Source organism: Orcinus orca, chromosome 2 (assembly GCF_937001465.1).
Source record: "Orcinus orca chromosome 2, mOrcOrc1.1, whole genome shotgun sequence".
Taxonomy (NCBI): domain Eukaryota; kingdom Metazoa; phylum Chordata; class Mammalia; order Artiodactyla; family Delphinidae; genus Orcinus; species Orcinus orca.
In genome coordinates, this window is record NC_064560.1 from 89628774 (window position 1) to 89651783 (window position 23010).

The 23010-nt window shown below is 39.6% G+C and overlaps 1 protein-coding gene and 1 long non-coding RNA gene across 8 annotated transcripts in view; one reads left to right on the forward strand and one right to left on the reverse strand.

The window, feature by feature from the left end:
- The window catches only part of LOC117203824 (uncharacterized), a 79881-nt gene that overhangs the window by 54905 nt on the left and 1966 nt on the right, over window positions 1-23010 (forward strand). Inside the window, exon 2 of the long non-coding RNA XR_004486734.2 lies at window positions 18677-18790. This is a non-coding gene — a long non-coding RNA (uncharacterized LOC117203824). The remainder of the gene's footprint in view (window positions 1-18676; window positions 18791-23010) is intronic.
- Window positions 16112-23010, reverse strand: part of KIF23 (kinesin family member 23) — a 33400-nt gene continuing 26501 nt past the window's right edge. For 3 of the 7 annotated variants that reach the window (XM_033439961.2, XM_004276243.2, XM_033439959.2), the window contains 7 exons: window positions 22587-22766; window positions 22002-22313; window positions 19088-19318; window positions 18177-18259; window positions 17907-17985; window positions 17252-17322; window positions 16112-16502 (listed from right to left, as the gene is read on the reverse strand). In XM_033439961.2, the coding sequence (XP_033295852.1) occupies window positions 16487-16502; window positions 17252-17322; window positions 17907-17985; window positions 18177-18259; window positions 19088-19318; window positions 22002-22313; window positions 22587-22766 (972 nt within the window). In that variant the 3' untranslated portion in view covers window positions 16112-16486. The remainder of the gene's footprint in view (window positions 16503-17251; window positions 17323-17906; window positions 17986-18176; window positions 18260-19087; window positions 19319-22001; window positions 22314-22586; window positions 22767-23010) is intronic. The other 4 variants (XM_033439963.2, XM_033439962.2, XM_033439964.2 and 1 more) reach the window with 3 other exon arrangements.

Consider the following 23010-nt stretch of genomic DNA (forward strand, 5'->3'; position numbering starts at 1 on the left):
CCCAACATAGGAGCACCTCAATACATAAAGCAAATACTAACAGCCATAAAATGGGAAATCGACAATAACACATTCATAGTAGGGGATTTTAACACCCCACTTTCACCAATGGACAGATCATCCAAAATGAAAATAAATAAGGAAACACAGGCTTTAAATGATACATTAAACACAATGGACTTAATATTTCTAGGACATTCCATCCAAAAACAACAGAATACACATTTTACTCAAGTGCTCATGGAACATTCTTCAGGATAGATCATATCTTGGGTCACAAATCAAGCCTTGGTAAATTTAAGAAAATTGAAATTGTATCAAGTATCTTTTCTGACCACAACACTATGAGACTAGATATCAAGTACAGGAAAAGATCTGTAAAAAATGTAAAGACATGGAGGCTACACTATTTAATAATGAAGTGATCACTGAAGAAATCAAAGAGGAAATAAAAAGTACCTAGAAACAAATGACAATGGAGACACGACAACCCAAAACCTATGGGATGACAAAAGCAGTTCTAAGGGGAAGTTTATAGCAATACAATCCTACCTTAAGAAACTGGAAACATCTCGAATAAACAACCTAATCTTGCACCTAAAGCAATTATAGAGGGAAGAACAAAAAAACCCCAAAGTTAGCAGAACGAAAGAAATCATAAAGATCAGATCAGATATAAATGAAAAAGAAATGAAGGAAACGATAGCAAAGATCAATAAAACTAAAAGCTGGTTCTTTGAGAAGATAAACAAAATTGATAAACCATTAGCCAGACTCATCAAGAAAAAAAGGGATAAGACTCAAATCAATAGAATTAGAAATGAAAAAGGAGAACTAACAAGTGACACTGCAGAAATACAAAAGATCATGAGAGATTACTACAAGCAACTCTATGCCAATAAAATGGACAACCTGGACGAAATGGACAAATTCTTAGAAATGCACAATGTGCCAAGACTGAATCAGGAAGAAATAGAAAATATGAACAGACCAATCACAAGCACTGAAATTGAAACGTGATTAAAATTCTTCCAACAACAAAAGCCCAGGACCAGATGGCTTCACAGGCGAATTCTATCAAACATTTAGAGAAGAGCTAACACCTATCCTTCTGGAACTCTTCCAAAATATAATAGAGGGAGGAACACTCCCAAATTCATTCTATGAGGCCACCATCACCCTGATACCAAAACCAGACAAGGATGTCACAAAGAAAGAAAACTACAGGCCAATATCACTGATGAACATAAATGCAAATATCCTCAACAAAATACTAGGAAACAGAATCCAGCAGCACATTAAGAGGATCATACACCATGATCAAGTGGGGTTTATTCCAGGAATGCAAGGATTCTTCAATATACGCAAATCAATCAATGTGATACATCATATTAACAAATTGAAGGAGAAAAACCATGGTCATGTCAATAGATGCAGAGAAAACTTTCGACAAAATTCAACACCTATTTATGATAAAAACCCTGCAGAAAGTAGGCATAGAGGGAACTTTCCTCAACATAATAAAGGCCATATATGACAACGCCACAGCCATCATCATCCTCAATGGTGAAAAACTGAAACCATTTCCACTAAGATCAGGAACAAGACAAGGTTGCCCACTCTCACCACTCTTATTCAACATAGTTTTGGAAGTTTAGCCACAGCAATCAGAGATGAAAAGGAAATAAAAGGAATCCAAATCGGAAAAGAAAATGTAAAGCTTTCACTGTTTGCAAATGACGTGATACTATACATAGAGAATCCAAAGATGCTACCAGAAAACTACTAGAGCTAATCAATGAATTTGGTAAAGTAGCAGGATACAAAATTAATGCACAGAAATCTCTGGCATTCCTATACACTAATGATGAAACATCTGAAAGTGAAATCAAGAAAACACTCCCATTTACCATTGCAAGAAAAAGAATAAAATATCTAGGAATAAACCTACCTAAGGAGACAAAAGACCTGTATGCAGAAAATTATCAGACACTGATGAAAGAAATTAAAGATGATACAAACAGATGGAGAGATACACCATGTTCTTGGATTGGAAGAATCAACATTGTGAACATGACTCTACTACCCAAAGCAATCTACAGATTGAATGCAATCCCTATCAAACTACCACTGGCATTTTTCACAGAACTAGAACAAAAAATTTCACAATTTATATGGAAACACAAAAGACCCCGAATAGCCAAAGCAATCTTGAGAACGAAAAACGGAGCTGGAGGAATCAGGCTCCCTGACTTCAGACTATACTACAAAGCTACAGTAATCAAGACAGTATGGTACTGGCACAAAAACAGAAAGATAGATCAATGGAACAGGATAGAAAGCCCAGAGATAAACCCACGCACATATGGTCACCTTATCTTTGATAAAGGAGGCAGGAATGTACAGTGGAGAAAGGACAGCCTCTTCAATAAGTGGTGCTGGGAAAACTGGACAGCTACATGTAAAAGTATGAGATTAGATCACTCGCTAACACCATACACAAAAAATAAGCTCAAAATGGATTAAAGACCTAAATATAAAGCCAGAAACTATCAAACTCTTAGAGGAAAACATAGGCAGAACACTGTATGACATAAATCACAGCAAGATCCTTTTTGACCCACCTCCTAGAGAAATGGAAATAAAAACAAAAATAAACAAATGGGACCTAATGAAACTTAAAAGCTTGTGCACAGCAAAGGAAACCATAAACAAGACCAAAAGACAACCCTCAGAAGGGGAGAAAATATTTGCAAATGAAGCAACTGACAAAGGATTAATATCCAAAATTTACAAGCAGCTCATGCAGCTCAATAACAAAAAAACAACCCAGTCCAAAAATGGGCAGAAGACCTAAATAGACATTTCTCCAAAGAAGATATACAGACTGCCAACAAACACATGAAAGAATGCTCAACATCTTTAATCATTAGAGAAATGCAAATCAAAACTACAATGAGATATCATCTCACACCAGTCAGAATGTCCATCATCAAAAAATCTAGAAACAATAAATGCTGGAGAGAGTGTGGAGAAAAGGAAACACTCTTGCACTGCTGGTGGAAATGTGAATTGGTACAGCCACTAGGGAGAACAGTATGGAGGTTCCTTAAAAAACTACAAATAGAACTACCATATGACCCAGCAATCCCACTACTGGGCATATACCCTGAGAAAACCATAATTCAAAGAGTCATGTACCAAAATGTTCATTGCAGCTCTATTTACAATAGCCCGGAGATGGAAACAACCTAAGTGTCCATCATCGGATGAATGGATGAAGAAGATGTGGCACATATATACAATGGAATATTACTCAGCCATAAAAAGAAAGGAAATTGAGCTATTTGTAATGAGGTGGATGGACCCAGAGTCTGTCATACAGAGTGAAGTAAGTCAGAAAGAGAAAGACAAATACCATATGCTAACACATATATATGTAATTTAAGAGAAAAAAATGTCATGAAGAACCTAAGGGTAAGACAGGAAGAAAGACACAGACCTACTAGAGAATGGACTTGAGGATATGGGGAGGGGGCAGGGTAAGCTGTGACAAAGCGAGAGAGTGGCATGGACATATATACACTACCAAATGTAAAATATATAGCTAGTGGGAAGCAGCCGCATAGCACAGGGAGATCAGCTCGGTGCTTTGTGACCACCTAGAGGGGTGGGATAGGGAGGATGGGAGGGAGGGAGACGCAAGAGGGAAGAGATATGGGAACATATGTATATGTATAACTGATTCACTTCGTTATAAAGCAGAAACTAACACCATTGTAAAGCAATTATACTCCAATAAAGATGTTAAAAAAAGAAAAACAAAAGAAAATTACTCCTAAGTATGTTATTGTTTTGATGCTATTGCAAATGGGATAGTTTCATTTCTTTTTCATATGTTTTCTCCTTAGTGTGTAGAAATCCAACTAATTTCTGTATGTTGATGTTGTATCCTGCAACTTTACTGACATCACTGATTAGTTCCAACAGTTATTTAGTAGAGTCTTTGGGATTATCTTTATACAGGATCATATCACCTTCATTTCTATATACAGGAAGAGTAACTTATTCTTCCCCAATTTGGATGCCTTTTATTTCTTCGCCTTGCCTAGTTACACTACCTAGGGCTTCCAATACTATATTGAATAAGAATGGTGAGAGTGGACATCCTTGTCTTCTTCCTGATCTTAGAAGAAAAGTTTTCAATCTTTCTCCATTGAGTATAATGTTAGGTTTGCATTTGTTATACATGACCTTTTTCATGTTTAGGTATGTTCCTTCTATACCCAATCTGCTAAAGGTTTTTATCATGAAAGGATGTTGTATTTTGTCAAATGGTTTTTCTGCATCTATTGAGATGATCACGTGACTTTTATCTTTCATTTTATGAATATGTATTGTGTTATTGATTTGCATATGTTGAACCATCCTTGCATACAAAGCATAAAACCCACCTGGTCATGGTGTACAATCCTTAAGAGTTCTTGAATTCAGTTTGCTAATACTTTTTTGAGACTTTTTGTTCCTATATTCATCAGGGGTATTGATCTATCGTTTTCATTTCTTGTGGTGTCCTTATCTGGCTTTGGCTTCAGGGTAATGCTGGCCTCATATCAGTAGAATCAGTTTGGAAGTATTACCTTCTCAAATTTTTGTAAGAGTTTGGGAAGGACTGATGTTGATTATTCTTTGAATGTTTGGTAGAATTCGCCAGTGTAGCCATCTGGTCCTGGGGATTTCTCTGTTGGGAAGTTTATGATTACAGACTTCATCTAGTTGGCTATTATTGGTCTGTTCATATTTTCTATTTCTTCCTGATTTAGTCTTTTTTAATTTATATTCTATATTGGAGTGTAGTTGATTAAGAATGTCGTGTTAGGGGCTTCCCTGGTGGCACAGTGGTTGAGAGTTCCGCCTGCCGATGCAGGGACACGGGTTCGTGACCCGGTCCGGGAGGATCCCACGTGCTGCGGAGCGGCTGGGCCCGTGAGCCATGGCCGCTGAGCCTGTGCATCCGGAACCTGTGCTCCGCAATGGGAGAGACCACAACAGTGAGGGGCCCACATACCGCAAAAAAAAAAGAATGTCGTGTTAGTTTCAGATGTACAGCAAAGTAGTTCAGTTATACATATACATGTATCTATTCTTTTTCAAATTCTTTTCCCATTTAGGTTATTACAGAATATTGAGCAGAGTTCCCTGTGCTATACAATAGGTCCTTGTTGTTATCTATTTTAAATATAGTAGTGTGTATGTGTCAATCTCAAACTCCCAATTTATCCCTCCCCTTTGGTAACCATAAATTTGTTTTCTGAGTTTGGGAGTCTTTCTGTTTTGTAAATAAGGTTCATCTGTATCATTTTTTTTTTTTTAGATTCTGCATATAAGAGATATCATCTGATATTTGTCTTTCTGGGTTTTTAAAAAATATTTATTTATTTAGGCTGCACTGGGTCTTAGTTGCAGCATGTGGTCTCTTAGTTGTGGCATGCGAACTCTTAGTTGCGACACATGAGAGATCTAGTTCCCTGACCAGGGATCAAACCTGGGCCCCCTGCGTTGGGAGCTCGTAGTCTTACCCAGTGGACCACCAGGGAAGTCCCTTTCTGTCTGACTTACTTTACTCAGTATGACAATCTCTATGTCCATCCATGTTGCTGCAGATGGCATTATTTTGTTCTTTTCTATGGCTGAGTAGTATTCCATCGTATATATGTACACATCTCTTTTTTTGCGGTATACGGGCCTTTCACTGTTGTGGCCTCTCCCGTTGCGGAGCACAGGCTCCAGACGCGCAGGCTCAGCGGCCATGGCTCACGGGCCCAGCCGCTCTGTGGCATGTGGGATCTCCCCGGACTGGGGCACGAACCCGCGTCCCCTGCATCGGCAGGCGGACTCCCAACCACTGCGCCACAAGGGAAGCCCTGTACACATCTTCTTTATCCATTCCTCTCTTGATGGATATTTAGGTTTCTTCCATATCCTGGCTTTTGTAAATAGTGCTACAATGAACATTGGGGTGCATGTATGTTTTCAAATTATGGTTTTCTTTGGGTAGGTGCCTGGGCATGGGATTGCTGGGTCATACAGTAGTTCTATTTTTATTTTTTTAAGGAACCTCCATACTGTTCTCCATAGTGGCTGTACCAGGTTACATTTCCACCAACAGTGTAGGAGGGTCCCCTTTTCTCTACACCCTCTCCAGCATATATTATTTATAGATTTTTTGATGATGGCTATTCTGACCAATGTGAGGTGATGTCTCGTAGCTTTAATTTGCATTTCTCTGATAATAATTAGTGATGTTGAGCATCTTTTCATGTGCTTTTTGGCCATCTGTATGTCTTCTTCGGAGAAATGTCTATTTAGATCTGGGTTGTTTTTGATTGGGTTGTTTTGTTTTGTTTGTTTGTTTTTGATATTGAGTTGCGTGAGCTGTTTGTATATTTTGGAGATTAATCCCTTGTCGGTAGCATCATTTACAAACCCCATTCTGTGGGTTGTCTTTTCATTTTAAATATTTTAAATATAGCAGCATGAATGCATCAATCCCAGACTGCCCACTTTTCCCTCCCCTTTGGTAACCAGAAGTTTATTTTCTTAGTCTGTTAGTTTGTTTCTGTTTTGTGAATAGGTTCATTTGTATCCTTTTTTTTTTTTTTTTAGATTCTGCATATAAGTGATATATATTTGGAGTGATTATTGATATCACTCCTTTCTGTCTCCTTTCTTTTTTTTTGTTTCTGTCTACCTTTGTAAAGTGGTGGTTTTCCTTAGTGATTTGCTCAATCTTCCCCCCACTCCCTTTTTTTTTTTTTTTTTTAAATGTTTCATGCCTCTAGATTTTTGTTTTGTGGTTACTTTGTGGCTTATAATAGATCTCATAGGTAAAATAGTCCTTTTCATGCTGTTGATAGCACCTTGTTGTCATTCGCCTATAAAGATTCAACCCTTTTTACTCCTCCCCTTTTATACTTTTGATGTCCCAATTTTACCTCTTTTTATGTGTACTTTCATTGTTTTTTATGTCACTAATTAGCATCATTCTGTTTCAGCTGAAGAACTCCTTTCAGCATTTCCTGCATGGCAGGTTTTGTTTGTCTGGGAAAGCCTTTACTTCTCCTTCATAGCTGAAGGTCAACTTCGCTGGATAAAGTATTCTTGGCTGGCCGTATTTATCTTCAACACTTTGAATATGTCATTCCACTCTCTCCTGGCCTATAGAATTTCTGCTGGGAAATCCACTGATAGCCTTGTGGGGATTCCTTTGTAGGTTACTTTTTTTTTTAACCCCTGGATGCCTTTAAGATTTTTTCTTTTTTTCTTTGATTTTTGACAGTTTTATTATAGTGTGTTTTGGAGGTCTTTTTGCATTGAGATAATAGGGTGTCCTGTTAGCTTATTGGACTTTTATATCCCTTTCCCTCTCCAGGCTTGGGAGATTCTCAGCTATTATTTTTTTAAATACACACTCTCTGCTCCCCTCTCCCTCTCTGCTCCTTCTGGTAGACCATTATTCTTATATTTATTTTGTCGTCATATATGAGAGTTCTCGTAGGTTTTCTTCACTTTTTAAAAATCTTAGTTCTCTCTCCTCCTGAGTCATTTCTAAATTTCTACCCTCCGAGTTGCAGATTCTTTCCCAGGTCTCATCTGCCTTATTTCCTAAGCTTTCTATACATTCTTGATGTCATTCATTGAATTCTTCAGCTCCAGAATTTGTCTGGTTCTTTTTAAAAATTTCAGTATATTTGGTAAACAGCACCTTACATTCAGTAAATTTATTTCTATATTCTTGATTTGCCTGACTTTTCTTGTAGCTCAGCAAATAAATCCTTCATCACAGCTGTTTTTAATTCTTTTTTTAGCTCTTCATTTATTCATTAATTAATCATAGTTTATTTAATCATTAATTAAACATTTTTTTTTACAACAAAATGAATCAGTTATATATATACACATATGTTCCCATCTCTCTTCCCTCTTGCATCTGCCTCCCTCCCACCCTCCCTAATCCACCCCTCCAGGGGGTCACAAAGCACCGAGCTGATCTCCCTGTGCTATGCGGCTGCTTCCCACTAGCTATCTACCTTACGTTTGGTAGTGTATATATGTCCATGCCTCTCTCTCGCTTTGTCACCGTTTACCCTTCCCCCTCCCCATAGCCTCAAGTCCATTCTCTAGTAGGTCTGTGTCTTTATTCCTGTTTCACCCCTAGGTTTTTCATGACATTTTTTTTTCTTAAATTCCATATATATGTGTTAGCATACGGTATTTGTCTCTCTCTTTCTGACTTCACTCTGTATGACAGACTCTAGGTCTATCCACCTCATTACAAATAGCTCAATTTCGTTTCTTTTTATGGCTGAGTAATATTCCATTGTATATATGTGCCACATCTTCTTTATCCATTCATCCGATGATGGACACTTAGGTTGTTTCCATCTCTGGGCTATTGTAAATAGAGCTGCAATGAACATTTTGGTACGTGACTCTTTTTGAATTATGGTTTTCTCAGGGTATATGCCCAGTAGTGGGATTGCTGGGTCATATGGTAGTTCTATTTGTAGTTTTTTAAGGAACCTCCATACTGTTCTCCACAGTGGCTGTATCAATTTACATTCCCACCAGCAGTGCAGGAGTGTTCCCTTTTCTCCACACCCTCTCCAGCATTTATTGTTTCTAGATTTTTTGATGATGGCCATTCTGACTGGTGTGAGATGATATCTCATTGTAGTTTTGATTTGCATTTCTCTAATGATTAGTGATGTTGAGCATTCTTTCATGTGTTTGTTGGCAGTCTGTATATCTTCTTTGGAGAAATGTCTATTTAGGTCTTCTGCCCATTTTTGGATTGGGTTGTTTGTTTTTTTGTTATTAAGCTGCATGAGCTGCTTATAAATTTTGGAGATTAATCCTTTGTCAGTTGCTTCATTTGCAAATATTTTCTCCCATTCTGAGGGTTGTCTTTTGGTCTTATTTATGGTTTCCTTTGCTGCGCAAAAGCTTTTAAGTTTCATTAGGTCCCATTTGTTTATTTTTGTTTTTATTTCCATTTCTCTAGGAGGTGGGTCAAAAAGGACCTTGCTGTGATTTATGTCATAGAGTGTCCTGCCTATGTTTTCCTCTAAGAGTTTGATAGTTTCTGGCCTTACATTTAGGTCTTTAATCCATTTTGAGCTTCTTTTTGTGTATGGTGTTAGCGAGTGATCTAATCTCATACTTTTACATGTACCTGTCCAGTTTTCCCAGCACCACTTATTGAAGAGGCTGTCCTTTCTCCACTGTACATTCCTGCCTCCTTTATCAAAGATAAGGTGACCATATGTGCGTGGGTTTATCTCTGGGCTTTCTATCCTGTTCCATTGATCTATCTTTCTGTTTTTGTGCCAGTACCATACTGTCTTGATTACTGTAGCTTTGTAGTATAGTCTGAAGTCAGGGAGCCTGATTCCTCCAGCTCCTTTTTTCGTTCTCAAGATTGCTTTGGCTATTCAGGGTCTTTTGTATTTCCATACAAATTGTGAAATTTTTTGTTCTAGTTCTATGAAAAATGCCAGTGGTAGTTTGATAGGGATTGCATTGAATCTGTAGATTGCTTTGGGTAGTAGAGTCATGTTCACAATGTTGATTCTTCCAATCCAAGAACATGGTATATCTCTCCATCTGTTTGTATCATCTTTAATTTCTTTCATCAGTGTCTTATAATTTTCTGCATACAGGTCTTTTGTCTCCTTAGGTAGGTTTATTCCTAGATATTTTATTCTTTTTGTTGCAACGGTAAATGGGAGTGTTTTCTTGATTTCACTTTCAGATGTTTCATCATTAGTGTATAGGAATGCCAGAGATTTCTGTGCATTAATTTTGTATCCTGCTACTTTACCAAATTCATTGATTAGCTCTAGTAGTTTTCTGGTAGCATCTTTAGGATTCTCTATGTATAGTATCATGTCATCTGCAAACAGTGACAGCTTTACTTCTTCTTTTCCGATTTGGATTCCTTTTATTTCCTTTTCTTCTCTGATTGCTGTGGCTAAAACTTCCAAAACTATGTTGAATAAGAGTGGTGAGAGTGGGCAACCTTGTCTTGTTCCTGATCTTAGTGGAAATGGTTTCAGTTTTTCACCATTGAGGACGATGTTGGCTGTGGGTTTGTCATATATGGCCTTTATTATGTTGAGGAACGTTCCCTCTATGACTGCTTTCTGCAGGGTTTTTATCATAAATGGGTGTTGAATTTTGTCAAAAGCTTTCTCTGCATCTATTGAGATGATCATATGGTTTTTCTCCTTCAATTTGTTAATATGGTGTATCACGTTGATTGATTTGCGTATATTGAAGAATCCTTGCATTCCTGGAATAAACCCCACTTGATCATGGTGTATGATCCGTTTAATGTGCTGTTGGATTCTGTTTGCTAGTATTTTGTTGAGGATTTTTGCATCTATGTTCATCAGTGATATTGGCCTGTAGTTTTCTTTCTTTGTGACATCCTTGTCTGGTTTTGGTATCAGGGTGATGGTGGCCTCGTAGAATGAGTTGGGGAATGTTCCTCCCTCTGCTATATTTTGGAAGAGTTTGAGAAGGATAGGTGATAGCTCTTCTCTAAATGTTTGATAGAATTCGCCTGTGAAGCCATCTGGTCCTGGGCTTTTGCTTGTTGGAAGAATTTTAATCACAGTTTCAATTTCAGTGCTCGTGATTGGTCTGTTCATATTTTCTATTTCTTCCTGATTCAGTCTTGGCAGGTTGTGCCTTTCTAAGAATTTGTCCATTTCTTCCAGGTTGTCCATTTTATTGGCATAAAGTTGCTTGTAGTAATCTCTCATGATCTTTTGTATTTCTGCAGTGTCAGTTGTTACTTCTCCTTTTTCATTTCTAATTCTATTGATTTGAGTCTTATCCCTTTTTTTCTTGATGAGTCTGGCTAATGGTTTATCAATTTTGTTTATCCTTTCAAAGAACCAGCTTTCAGTTTTATTGATCTTTGCTATCGTTTCCTTCATTTCTTTTTCATTTATTTCTGATCTGATTTTTATGATTTCTTTCCTTCTGCTAACTTTGGGGTTTTTTTGTTCTTCTTTCTCTAATTGCTTTAGGTGCAAGATTAGGTTGTTTATTCGAGATGTTTCCTGTTTCTTAAAGTAGGATTGTATTGCTATAAACTTCCCTCTTAGAACTGCTTTTGCTCCATCCCATAGGTTTTGGGTTGTTGCGTTTTCATTGTCATTTGTTTCTAGGTATTTTTTGATTTCCTCTTTGATTTCTTCAGTGATCACTTCGTTATTAAGTAGTGTATTGTTTAGCCTCCATGTGTTTGTATTTTTTACAGATCTTTTCCTGTAATTGATATCTAGTCTCATAGCGTTGTGGTCGGAAAAGATACTTGATACAATTTCAATTTTCTTAAATTTACCAAGGTTTGATTTGTGACCCAAGATATGATCTATCCTGGAGAATGTTCCATGAGCACTTGAGAAAAATGTGTATTCTGTTGTTTTTGGATGGAATGTCCTATAAATATCAATTAAGTCCATCTTGTTTAATGTATCTTTTAAAGCTTGTGTTTCCTTATTTATTTTCATTTTGGATGATCTGTCCATTGGTGAAAGTGGGGTTTTAAAGTCCCCTACTATGAATGTGTTACTGTCGATTTCCCCTTTTATGGCTGTTAGTATTTGCCTTATGTATTGAGGTGCTCCTATGTTGGGTGCATAAATATTTACAATTGTTGTATCTTCTTCTTGGATCGATCCCTTGATCATTATGTAGTGTCCTTCTTTGTCTCTTCTAATAGTCTTTGTTTTTAAAGTCTATTTTGTCTAATATGAGAATTGCTACTCCAGCTTTCTTTTGGTTTCCATTTGCATGAAATACCTTTTTCCATCCCCTTACTTTCAGTCTGTATGTGTCTCTAGGTCTGAAGTGGGTCTCTAGTAGACAGCAAATATATGCGTCTTGTTTTTGTATCCATTTAGCCAATCTGTGTCTTTTGGTGGGAGCATTTAGTCCATTTACATTTAAGGTAATTATCGATATGTGTGTTCCCATTCCCATTTTCTTAATTGTTTTGGGTTCGTTATTGTAGGTCTTTTCCTTCTTTTGTGTTTCTTGCCTAGAGAAGTTCCTTTAGCAGTTGTTGTAGAGCTGGTTTGGTGGTGCTGAACTCTCTCAGCTTTTGCTTGTCTGTAAAGGTTTTAATTTCTCCATCAAATCTGAATGAGATCCTTGCTGGGTAGAGTAATCTTGGTTGCAGGTTTTTCTCCTTCAACACTTTCAGTATGTCCTGCCACTCCCTTCTGGCTTGCAGAGTTTCTGCTGAAAGATCAGCTGTTAACCTTATGGGGATTCCCTTGTGGGTTATTTGTTGTTTTTCCCTTGCTGCTTTTAATATGTTTTCTTTGTATTTAATTTTTGACAGTTTGATTAATATGTGTCTTGGCATATTTCTCCTTGGATTTGTCCTGTATGGGACTCTCTGTGCTTCCTGGACTTGATTAACTATTTCCTTTCCCATATTAGGGAAGTTTTCAACTATAATCTCTTCAAATATCTTCTCAGTCCCTTTCTTTTTCTCTTCTTCTTCTGGAACCCCTATAATTCGAATGTTGGTGCATTTAATGTTGTCCCAGAGGTCTCTGAGACTGTCCTCAGTTCTTTTCATTCTTTTTTCTTTATTCTGCTCTGCAGTAGTTATTTCCACTATTTTATCTTCCCGGTCACTTATCCGTTCTTCTGCCTCAGTTATTCTGCTATTGATCCCTTCTAGAGTATTTTTCATTTCATTTATTGTGTTGTTCATCATTGCTTGTTTCATCTTTAGTTCTTCTATATCCTTATTAAATGTTTCTTGCATTTTGTCTATTCTATTTCCAAGATTTTGGATCACCTTTACTATCATTATTCTGAATTCTTTTTCAGGTAGACTGCCTATTTCCTCTTCATTTGTTAGGTCTGGTGGGTTTTTATCTTGCTCCTTCATCTGCTGTGTGTTTCTCTGTCTTCTCATTTTGCTTATCTTACTGTGTTTGGGGTCTCCTTTTTGCAGGCTGAAGTTTCGTAGTTCCTGTTGTTTTTTGTGTCTGTCCCCAGTGGCTAAGGTTGGTTCAGTGGGTTGTGTAGGCTTCCTGGTGGAGGGGACTAGTGCCTGTGTTCTGGTGGATGAGGCTGGATCTTGTCTTTCTGGTGGGCGGGTCCACGTCTGGTGGTGTGTTTTGGGGTGTCTGTAGACTTACTATGATTTTGGGCAGCCTCTCTGCTAATGGGTGGGGTTGTGTTCCTGTCTTGCTAGTTGTTTGGCATAGGATGTCCAGCACTGTAGCTTGCTGGTCGTTGAGTGAAGCTGGGTGCTGGCGTTGAGATGGAGATCTCTGGGAGATTTTTGCCGTTTGATATTATGTGCAGCTGGGAGGCCTCTTGTGGACCAGTGTCCTGAAGTTGGCTCTCCCACCTCAGAGGCACAGCACTAACTCCTGGCTGCAGCACCAAGAGCCTTTCATCCACAGGGCTCCTTAATTTGGGATGATTGGTTGTGTATTCATGTATTCCACAGATGCAGGGTACATGAAGTTGCTTGTGGAGCTTTAATCCGCTGCTTTTGAGGCTGCTGGGAGACATTTCCCTTTCTCTTCTTTGTTCTCACAGCTCCCAGGGGCTCAGCTATGGATTTGGCCCCGCCTGTGCGTGTAGGTTGCCGGAGGGCGTCTGTTCTTTGCTCAGACAGGACGGGGTTAAAGGAGCCGCTGATTCGGAGGCTCTGGCTCACTCAGGCGGGGGGGGGGGGGGGGGGGGGGGGGGGGTAGGAAGGGTCACGGAGTGAGGGGCGGGCCTGCGGCGGCAGAGGCCAGCGTGATGTTGCACCAGCCCGAGGCACACTGTGCGCTCTCCCGGGGGAGTTGTCCCTGGATCCCGGGACCCTGGCAGTGGCGGGCTGCACAGGCTCCCCGGAAGGGGGTGTGGATAGTGACCTGTGTTCGCACACAGGCTTCTTGGTGGCGGCAGCAGCGGCCTTAGCGTCTCATGTCTGTCTCTGGGCTCCGCACTTTTAGACGCGGCTCGCGCCCGTCTCTGGAGCTCTCTTAAGCAGCGTTCTTAATCCCCTCTCCTCGTGCACCAGGAAACAAAGAGGGAAGAAAAAGTCTCTTGCCTCTTTGGCAGGTACAGACTTTTCCTCGGACTCCCTCCCTGCTAGCCGTGGTGCACTAACGCCCTGCAGGCTGTGTTCACGCCGCCAACCTCAGTCCTCTCCCAGCGCTCCGACAGAAGCCGGAGCCTCAGCTCCCAGCCCCGCCCGCCCCGTCGGGCGAGCAGACAAGCCTCTCGGCTGGTGAGTGCCGGTCGGCCCCGGTCCTCTGCGCTGGAATCTCTCCGCTTTGCTCTCCGCACCCCTGTTGCTGTGCTCTCCTCCGCGGACCCGAAGCTCCCCCCCTCTGCCACCCGCAGTCTCCCCCCGCTAAGGGGCTTCCTAGTGTGTGGACACTTTTCCTCCTTCACAGCTCCCTCCCGCTGGTGCAGGACCTGTTTTTAATTCTTTATCAGATCACAGTATTCTGTGCCTTTGGGTTCAGTTGCTGGAGAATTATTGTTTTTCTCATTGTGATACCATATCACTGTGATTGTTCGTAGTGCTTGGTAAAATGTGCCCCTGCCATTGAGTTTGAAGTAGCACACATTTTTCTTTTATTAGTTGCTTACTTTGTTCAACACTGGCAATTAGAAACCTTGCTTTTATTCTCCAGAAGGTGGCACCATAGCTCAAGTTTTCGGTTTCTCTACCTGAGCTGGCTCTGGGGCTGTGCCAGGGAGTGCCTGTGAAAAAGCTGGCAGCAGAGTGGGCAAGTGTGGGCTCAGCACCTGTGGTTGCCCACAGCCTGGCAGGGAGATCCTCCACTGCGGGGAGCCCCCAGAGGGCCACGCATGGACCTCCTGCCGAAATATGAGGCCGACAGACGGCAGGGAGTGAGATACTCCAGTGCCCTTTGTTCTTGTCTCCCTCTTTCCACTTCCACTAGTCAGGGAGGTCGCTCCTGAGGAAATCGTGCTGCTGGAGAGAAAGAGGTTCCTCCAGCTGTGACCAGCCAGGCAGTCCCTTAGAGACCTCTGTGAGGGAGGTGGCTGCTGTCCCCGGCAGTGGACGCCCAGTGTGCTCCTGCTCATTTTCTGCCTCCAAACTGGTCTCCGTCCTGCTCCCCACAGTGTGCCAGGTTCTCTGTCGGGCTGGCTGGACCTCCTGTCCACCCGCTGCTGCACTCCCAGTCTAGCTTCCCACCACACCCACAGCGAGTGGGGCTGAGGCAGGCTCAGCAGCTCCCTTGGATCTGCAGCCCTCTCCAAGGTCCATACATTCTGAAGCGCTTATCAGTAGAAATCTTTTGGATGTTCTGGTGTAATGTACAGAGATACTTTTGTTCAGTTATGACCCATTAGTTGTTCCTTTTTTTTCCCCCTCTTTTATTTGCAACTCACACTGCCATGATGTTGCCATCACTTGCTCCTCTACTTTATATCTATGCATGTGAGTTGGGTATAATATCAGTAATTTAAAATTTTCATACCTGGAGACTGAGTGCTGGTCTTGAAAGCCTAAGTTGAATGAAGTAAAAGGAAGATTCCAAATCAAACACAGTCTGTGTGTAAAGGATTGCCCAGGGGCTGCAGTATACCCAGTGGGCTGGGAGAATATTCCTGGTTTTCAACAGAGGAAATAGCCCCTTTTGAAGCTGTTCATTTGCATGCTGAAACAAGTATCCTCAACGTAGTGAGGGAAATTTCTAGTGCTTTCTTTTAATTCATCCCACAAACGTGCCAGCAAGGCCCAATGCTAGGTTCTGGGACTAAGTGTTAAATTACTATCACACAACCTTGTATTTTAGTGCTTTTTATTTCAGTTCTTTTGGTATATCTAAATGGCAGAAAGTACATATATACAAAATTCAGAACACCTTCCTAAAATGGTTTTAGTATTGGCGAGTCTCTGACATCTTTATTTTGAAAGTTTGAATTGTCAAATATATGTCTAAAGTGCATTCTTGCAGCTAATCAATAGCAGCATTTGTTTTGTTTATAAACCCTTAAATATTCAGACAGGAAGTAGAAAAGTCACAATAAAAAGCAAAGCGTGATCTAGATATATTCTTTCTTAATCAGCCAAGACAAATACATGCATGAATTAGTTTATAAGTATACAAGAAATATACAAAAAATAGCATTATAAAAAAGTTCATACGGCATGAGAAAGGTGTCTTTCTCTGTTATTAATATTAAATATGGCAAGGTGTATAATATAAAAAGTTTGTAGAATCCTAGATATCTTTGGAGCCATAGGGGAATCTTTATGTAGGCCAGTGTATGATGACATCTGAGATCTGTGGTATTCAACAAAGCTGGAGTTCTATAAGATGATTCGTTCGGAAGACTCCTTCTGGCATTGCTTTGGAGAAATCACCAACACTAATGAAAATGTTCTTTTGTTATTGGGACTGTCAATTCATGGCTTCTTGCGCCTAAAAATGAAAGCCAGCATTTAGTGCTGAATTTTGCAATGAATCTCTAGGAGGGCTTTGAGAGAATTCCTGTTTTATCGTGGGAAGAGTTAAAAGTCCTTCTAAGAAAGCAAATAACTTATAAAATATGCTTATCTAGTATTAAATTTAAAAAACAGAACTTTCCATCTTTATCCTGTTGCACTGATTTTCCAAACTGCCTAAGGAATACGTGTGTCAAAAATGGACACATGGACCTGTATAGGTAGATATTTGAAAAGCAGCAGGTTTGATTAATATGGGGAGAAAAAGGGGCCATAAATTCTGCCATTCCGTTTTATTTTAGCGAACACTTTGCTGTAATAAGAGGGGAATTAGGAAAGAATGAATTACAGGAGGAGCTGCCATCCCTGACTCCAGCCTCCCCTCCTTATAGGTGGATCTCAGTTCAGCCTCTGAAAATTTGATGAGCACAGGCAAAAATAGGAACAAGAGCGAATGTTCTTACAGCTCTAATTGCTCTTATTCAGCACCCCCCGCCCCCGGGTTCTCAGCACTGCTACTGCCTAGCGTAGTCTGCCGGTAGGGCCCAGATATTCCAACGGGCAAACAAAAACCATAGGTCCTCTAAAAAAAAAAAAAAAAAAAAAAAAAAAAGTGGTTGGTAGGGAGAAGGGGTGGTGGAGAGGGAAGACACAGAGAAAGGCTGCACGTGGTCAGTACTCACTTGGGTGTGCGTGGTGCTGATACCCAGGCCCCTCAGTACTCACTTGGGTTGTGCATGGTGCTGATACCCAGGCCCCAGCTGAGACCCTGCTCTCATCTCTACAGCCACAGAACACTGAGAGAAAAACCAGAGAGGAAAGATCAGCTCCTCTCTGCAGTCTATTAGATAGATTCAACCAAGGTGAAATCCAACACTGCTTTCTAGTCCAGCACAGATACGTATGTTAAAACACCAATCAGGCACTTGAAATTTATTTGATGTGCCACAAAAATTGTGAGGTGGGAGGGTCTTTAGAGGTCATCCAGGTAAATCTCATTTTCTATCAGGAAGAAGAAAGTGGCAAAGGCTAGAGCTTGGCCAGCTGACCCCCACCTTCCCAGAGTAACAGTTCCACAGGGAAGCTCTTCTCCTGAGAAGATTCCCATCAGTTTGATGGGCATTCTTGTTATTCTAGGGTGATGCTCTCTGACTTGATTCTTGGGCCCTATCCCTCTACACTAAAAACGGGCTTTGAGCTGAAGAGCTCCAGTAAAACCAGAGCAGAAATACAAATACCTTCTCAGATGTGCTGGGGACAGGCCTACAGGCTGCACTGGCCATGTGGGATCAGACCTTAGTTGTTTGTTTCAAAGAGCATGAAAAGCTACAGCTGTAGGCCTCAAAATATGACATCCCTAGCAAATACTTTTTACTCCTACCCTTGTTTCTACGTCGGTCCATTCAGACTCTGTTCCATCTGGTTGGGCAGGTGCTATTGTGGAAGATCTTCGTTTTCGACTACAGAAAAAGGGAAAACACGATGCAACAGTTATTTTTTGTATCTGAGAATAGGAAATATATTAGAAATAGGGAAATACCATACATACTCCTTCAGAGAACTGATACATTTTACAGGCTAGTCTGTTCCTCAAGAATGAGCAGCTAAGACAATGACAGCCCTCTAAAGAAAGGAGTTGATGCTCACTCACCCAGTTGGTGATTCTTGTTTCAAAGTCTCAATTTCAGTAAACTGGACGGATTGTCCACCACCCCTTGTTTTATAAACATCACCCTACAGCCAAGAGAAAAGGTCACCATTACACTTTTTATACATCCAAAGGGTAAACATACATATATATCTCAAATTAAATTTAAGACTCTACTGTTTTATGGAAACTCCCATCCACAAAACCAGATGGTGCTTGGACTGCTGGGTCTGTACCGTTAAAATACTTTAAAGATTTGTGTACATATCTCTCACTAAACAAAAGAAGTCCAATGTAATATAATTAGTAGCATTCTTAATTGCAGAAAATAACATTCCTTTTTTATTCAACCTATAATTTAAAAACTACACTAGAGATCAAGAAATCTGTCAGAAATTTCTAAATGTTAGAAGGCGATATACTTTCTTCTCTGGATGTAGCCCTCCTCTCATATTCAAATAACAGTACAGTTGTTTTTGTTTTTGTTTTGCCGCACTGTACAGCTTGTGGGATCTTAGTTCCTGGTCCAGGGATCGAACTCGGACCCTCGGCAGTGAAAGCGTGAGTCCTAACCAAGGACTGCCAGGGAATTCCCTCAAGTGACAGTACAGTCAAAGGTAAGAGTTCTTTGTTTGGTTTACTTCTTAAGTAGGGGTTAAAACAAAACACATTAATTAAAAGTACATAATACATCTGGAGCTCCTCTAACAAACCTGAGACTCTAAGCCTCATTTGACAGAAAGTCGCAGATTTAGTTCCAATTCAGCAGATTCGTAATCTAAGTAGTTACTTTAGTTTTCTAACAAACAGAGGTTTTATCAAATACCCATTTAAGTTCCTGTTGACACAGAGGAAGAGTAAATGGTTTTTTGTTAAGCTTTTTAATATTTCCTTCTCTTGTGTAAATGTTTTACCTTAATTAGCTTAGTTTCAATCTCCCCATCGGAGGCTAGTTCCTGGTGGGTCAGCATGTACTTCTCACACTTAGCTAGTGCCTTTTCATTTGCAACAGATACAGTGATGGCGTGAGGGACCTGTGGCTGCATGACTGTCTCAGTTTGCAGGTTAGAGGCAGGCTTATGAGCTACCCATCTGTCTCCCGCAGAGCGTGATCGTCTGTGTCGCAGACGAACTGGTGCTGCATTCTGATCAGGTTGAAAGAGGAATCAAGAAACAAGCATAACCCAGAATTAACTTAAGGGTGCTATTAGAAGTGCAGCAGTTTGGGCTACATTAGTTGGTGACAATATCAAAACAAATGCATGAACCTTTTCAAAAGCTAAACGTTACTCAAACAATTTAAATGTTCTCTTTGTATTTAAACAAAACCAACGAACATCTTTTAACACCAGCTTGTGTATATGTATTATATATTCTACTAGGGAGCTTCCCTTTCAACAAAGAATGGAAGGAAAAGTTCTGGTAATGCCGCTAGTCTTTCCTGCATAGGTGGTATTCAGGACAAGTAATTCATTTTGCATTCTTAATCAAAAACCAGTATTTGTGCCTGCTATTGTGGGGTAATCTGTTAGGTCCATGACTATGTTAAAAGCTTCAGAAAGACCAGCAGAAGCCCTAAATATATCATAAGCCTCTAAACAAAAGAGAAAATACTCCTATTACAAACCAGGACCCTCCCCAAAGCTGATGGAGCTGTAGACTACAGAATGCTAAAGGGACATAGGTATAATGACAACCTTGTGTATAAAATGATTAAAAGAATGTAAATAAAATACTTCTGAGTACTATTAAAAATCTCAAAACAGAACTTTTTGAAAAGTTCAAAAGCAATAATGGCTAAAACATACCAACTTTTTTCCCCCAAACGTTTCATAAAGGTTCCAAGAACTAGATAAAGAATATACTGTCAAATCAGCCTCTATCATACAATAAAAAACTAGATGCTTCCAGTAAAATGTTATATAACTTTAGGACAGTTAAATTTAGCACATTCAGCCTAAGGGGGAAAAAAAATCACATACAGAACATAGTTAATAGTTTCTTTGTAACTTTGCAAACATCTTTCTGTTTACAAAACTGAAAGGAAATGCAGCAGTCTACCACAGCCCAAATCCTTCAAAGCTGGTCAAGTATGAACATCTAATTTAAAATGCGTATGCGGGAGAACTTAAGTGTTTTTCCCTGTACAAGAAACAAATGAAGCACTAGTGACAAATCATGATACTAAAACATGGGCAATAGAGTTTGCCACTCTGGTTGCCCAAACCTCACAACAAGCAGGAAACTTCCCATTCTTAAAATAGCTTAATGTTGAAAAGGAAGAATGTGGCTCTCATGTCCTACCATTTAGCAAAGGTGACAGATTTCTCAAACACACTTAGCAATAAATACATTCTGAAACAAGCTTTGGAAGGATGACAGTCCTTACATTCTACTATCGTTTATGAGATCAATGATATTTTAAATTTTTTCCTCAATGAAATATAAATTCAGTCCGCCTGGCCTAATTTTTGACCAACAAACCTATGATGCATAGATACTAGCCTAAACTTTTCTCTGCTGCACTTCTAAAGAGATTTTGATTTCAAATGAAGTTAAAGGACCTCTAGTAAATCCTCTTAAATGTCTCATAGCCAAATTAGATATCACATTAATGTTGACCAGGCATAAGCAGGCCTTGAAGAGTTTTCAGTCTGTAGACTTGCATGAAATAAGGGGGATTTATTAGAGTTGATCAGAAAGACCAGCCACCATGATTTGCTCCCTAAAAAGGTTTAAAGCAAAATCTGCAAAGTAAAGAACTTAAGCGACTTTAGAATTATCCGTTGCCTTGGTAAATACCTTGTAATTCATCATCATCCCTTAATAATCAGGAATGCAGGCCATTAGAAGAAGAATTCTTAAAGAGTTATATTAAAATTTTACTAAATGTAAATTCACAATATTAACTTTGTCCACTTACTCAGATTCAAAGGAAAACTTTACCTTAATCCTTAAGAAGAAAATATAGACGTGAATTTGTTTAAACACCCTTGAATGAGGCAGAGCCCTTGTAAATTGAAATGAAGGCCTTGAGATTAAAAGCAATGTATTGGAGATGGAAACCTTCCTTCAGCAGTTATAAAACAGCTGGCCTGGGCTCTTCAAATAGTCAATGTCATGAAAATCAAAAAAGGGGAGGAGGGATTATTTTATATTGAAAGAGATTAAAGAGAGATAATAACCACATATAATGTATTCACCTTGATAGGACCAAGGTTTGAAAAAAGAAAAGCCATTATTGGGACAACTGGGGAAATGTAAACATGAACTGTAAGTTAGAAGGTACTTTTCAGGGTTAACGCTTTCTTAGGTGTGATGAAGATTGTGGTTATGTAGGACACGAAGCCTATGGCTTACTGTCAAAGGTTCAAGAAAAAAAATATTTACAAATCTATTTTTCAAAATAAAAGTCTGGGAAAGCAATTTTAAAAGTGAGAAGTTCGAAAACAGCAAAAAGTCTAATTTGGGGAAGAGAAACCCAAATCAGAAAGATGTGCTCTAAGACACTCAGTCACTGACTCTGGATGCTCATCAGTTTACGCAGCTGAAAAGCACAGGTGACTCTGTGATGTGCCCCACGGACCGGCTTTCACTGAGCAGGAGGCAGTATTTCTGTGCCAAATGGGTTTAGCTTAGGCCTTTTCAGATGAAGAGCTAGGCCTCAATTTCAGGGTGATTTGATCTTCCAAACTAACAAAAATTAGACCTTGTTTATATTAGCACTCACCCATCTTTCCATTGAAGTTTCTGAACCAAGTTAGTTAAAAAAAACACAGAAGATTAAAATCTATTGCTACAATGCTTTAAAATAATACTGGCACTAACCCTGCTGCAGTGATCCTCTTCTATTTCTATCTCATTTCTGAGTGAAGGAACCACCTCCCTGCCTTCAGTCCAGTACATCCCTCGCCTTCTGTCTGACACGGTACAAGTTTTACTTTGTCCTGGCTCCTGCTGCCTACGCCTTGCAATAGATGTGACATTGAGAGGTGTGTTGTACGAAGGAATTTTCTGCTCCCATTCCGAAATACAGGAAGCTACAGAAATGCTGCTGCAAGAGTTAGAGCACCTATGTAGCTGTGGCTGGCTCATGAGTTGCTGGCCGTTGGAAATCTGAGCAATACAGTTACTAGAAGGCTAAAAAAATTGAAGAGAAATTAATGAGCAAGACTTGAAAAAGGGAAACAATTCATTACTTTAATATTAGCACAGGCAGACATAATTTTTGTACTAAATTACTAGTTTTTATACTAAATTTGTGTTTATACTAAATTTGAAAATATTTATAAATAGAAATTTGAGAAATGCAATAATATAAAACAAAAAATTGATTCTCACAGAAATAGTCACCTAATCTGAACAAACCTTCTCTAGTACTACCAAGTTACTACACAACTACAAATAACTTACCGGTACTGGTGATGGAGAAACAGATCTTCGAGTAGCTTTTTCTCGATCGCGCTCCCGAGAGGGTCTCTCTGGCCGTTCAGTTTTGGGTTCAATAACGATAGCCTTCAGTTGTTTCAGTTTTTCATCTTTCACCCAGAGTTTATTTTGCATCTCCAGCTGTTTGGCTGCCACTCGACGCTCCTGAAGGTTATGTATGGCGATAGATATTCTAATTCAGTTATAGCAAACAAGTGCACTAGTTTACTTCCTAAAGATGACAGTTCTCCAGTTCTTCATAATGCTTATTAATTTGTTGTGACTTGTAAGGGCAGAGGAAGGAAGGAAGAGGAACTGAATAGGGGCTGCTGTGGCCACCACCACTAAAACCCTACCCCCCAAGTACAAGTGATTCAGAAGGCTACCATTAGAGATGAATCATCCCTGA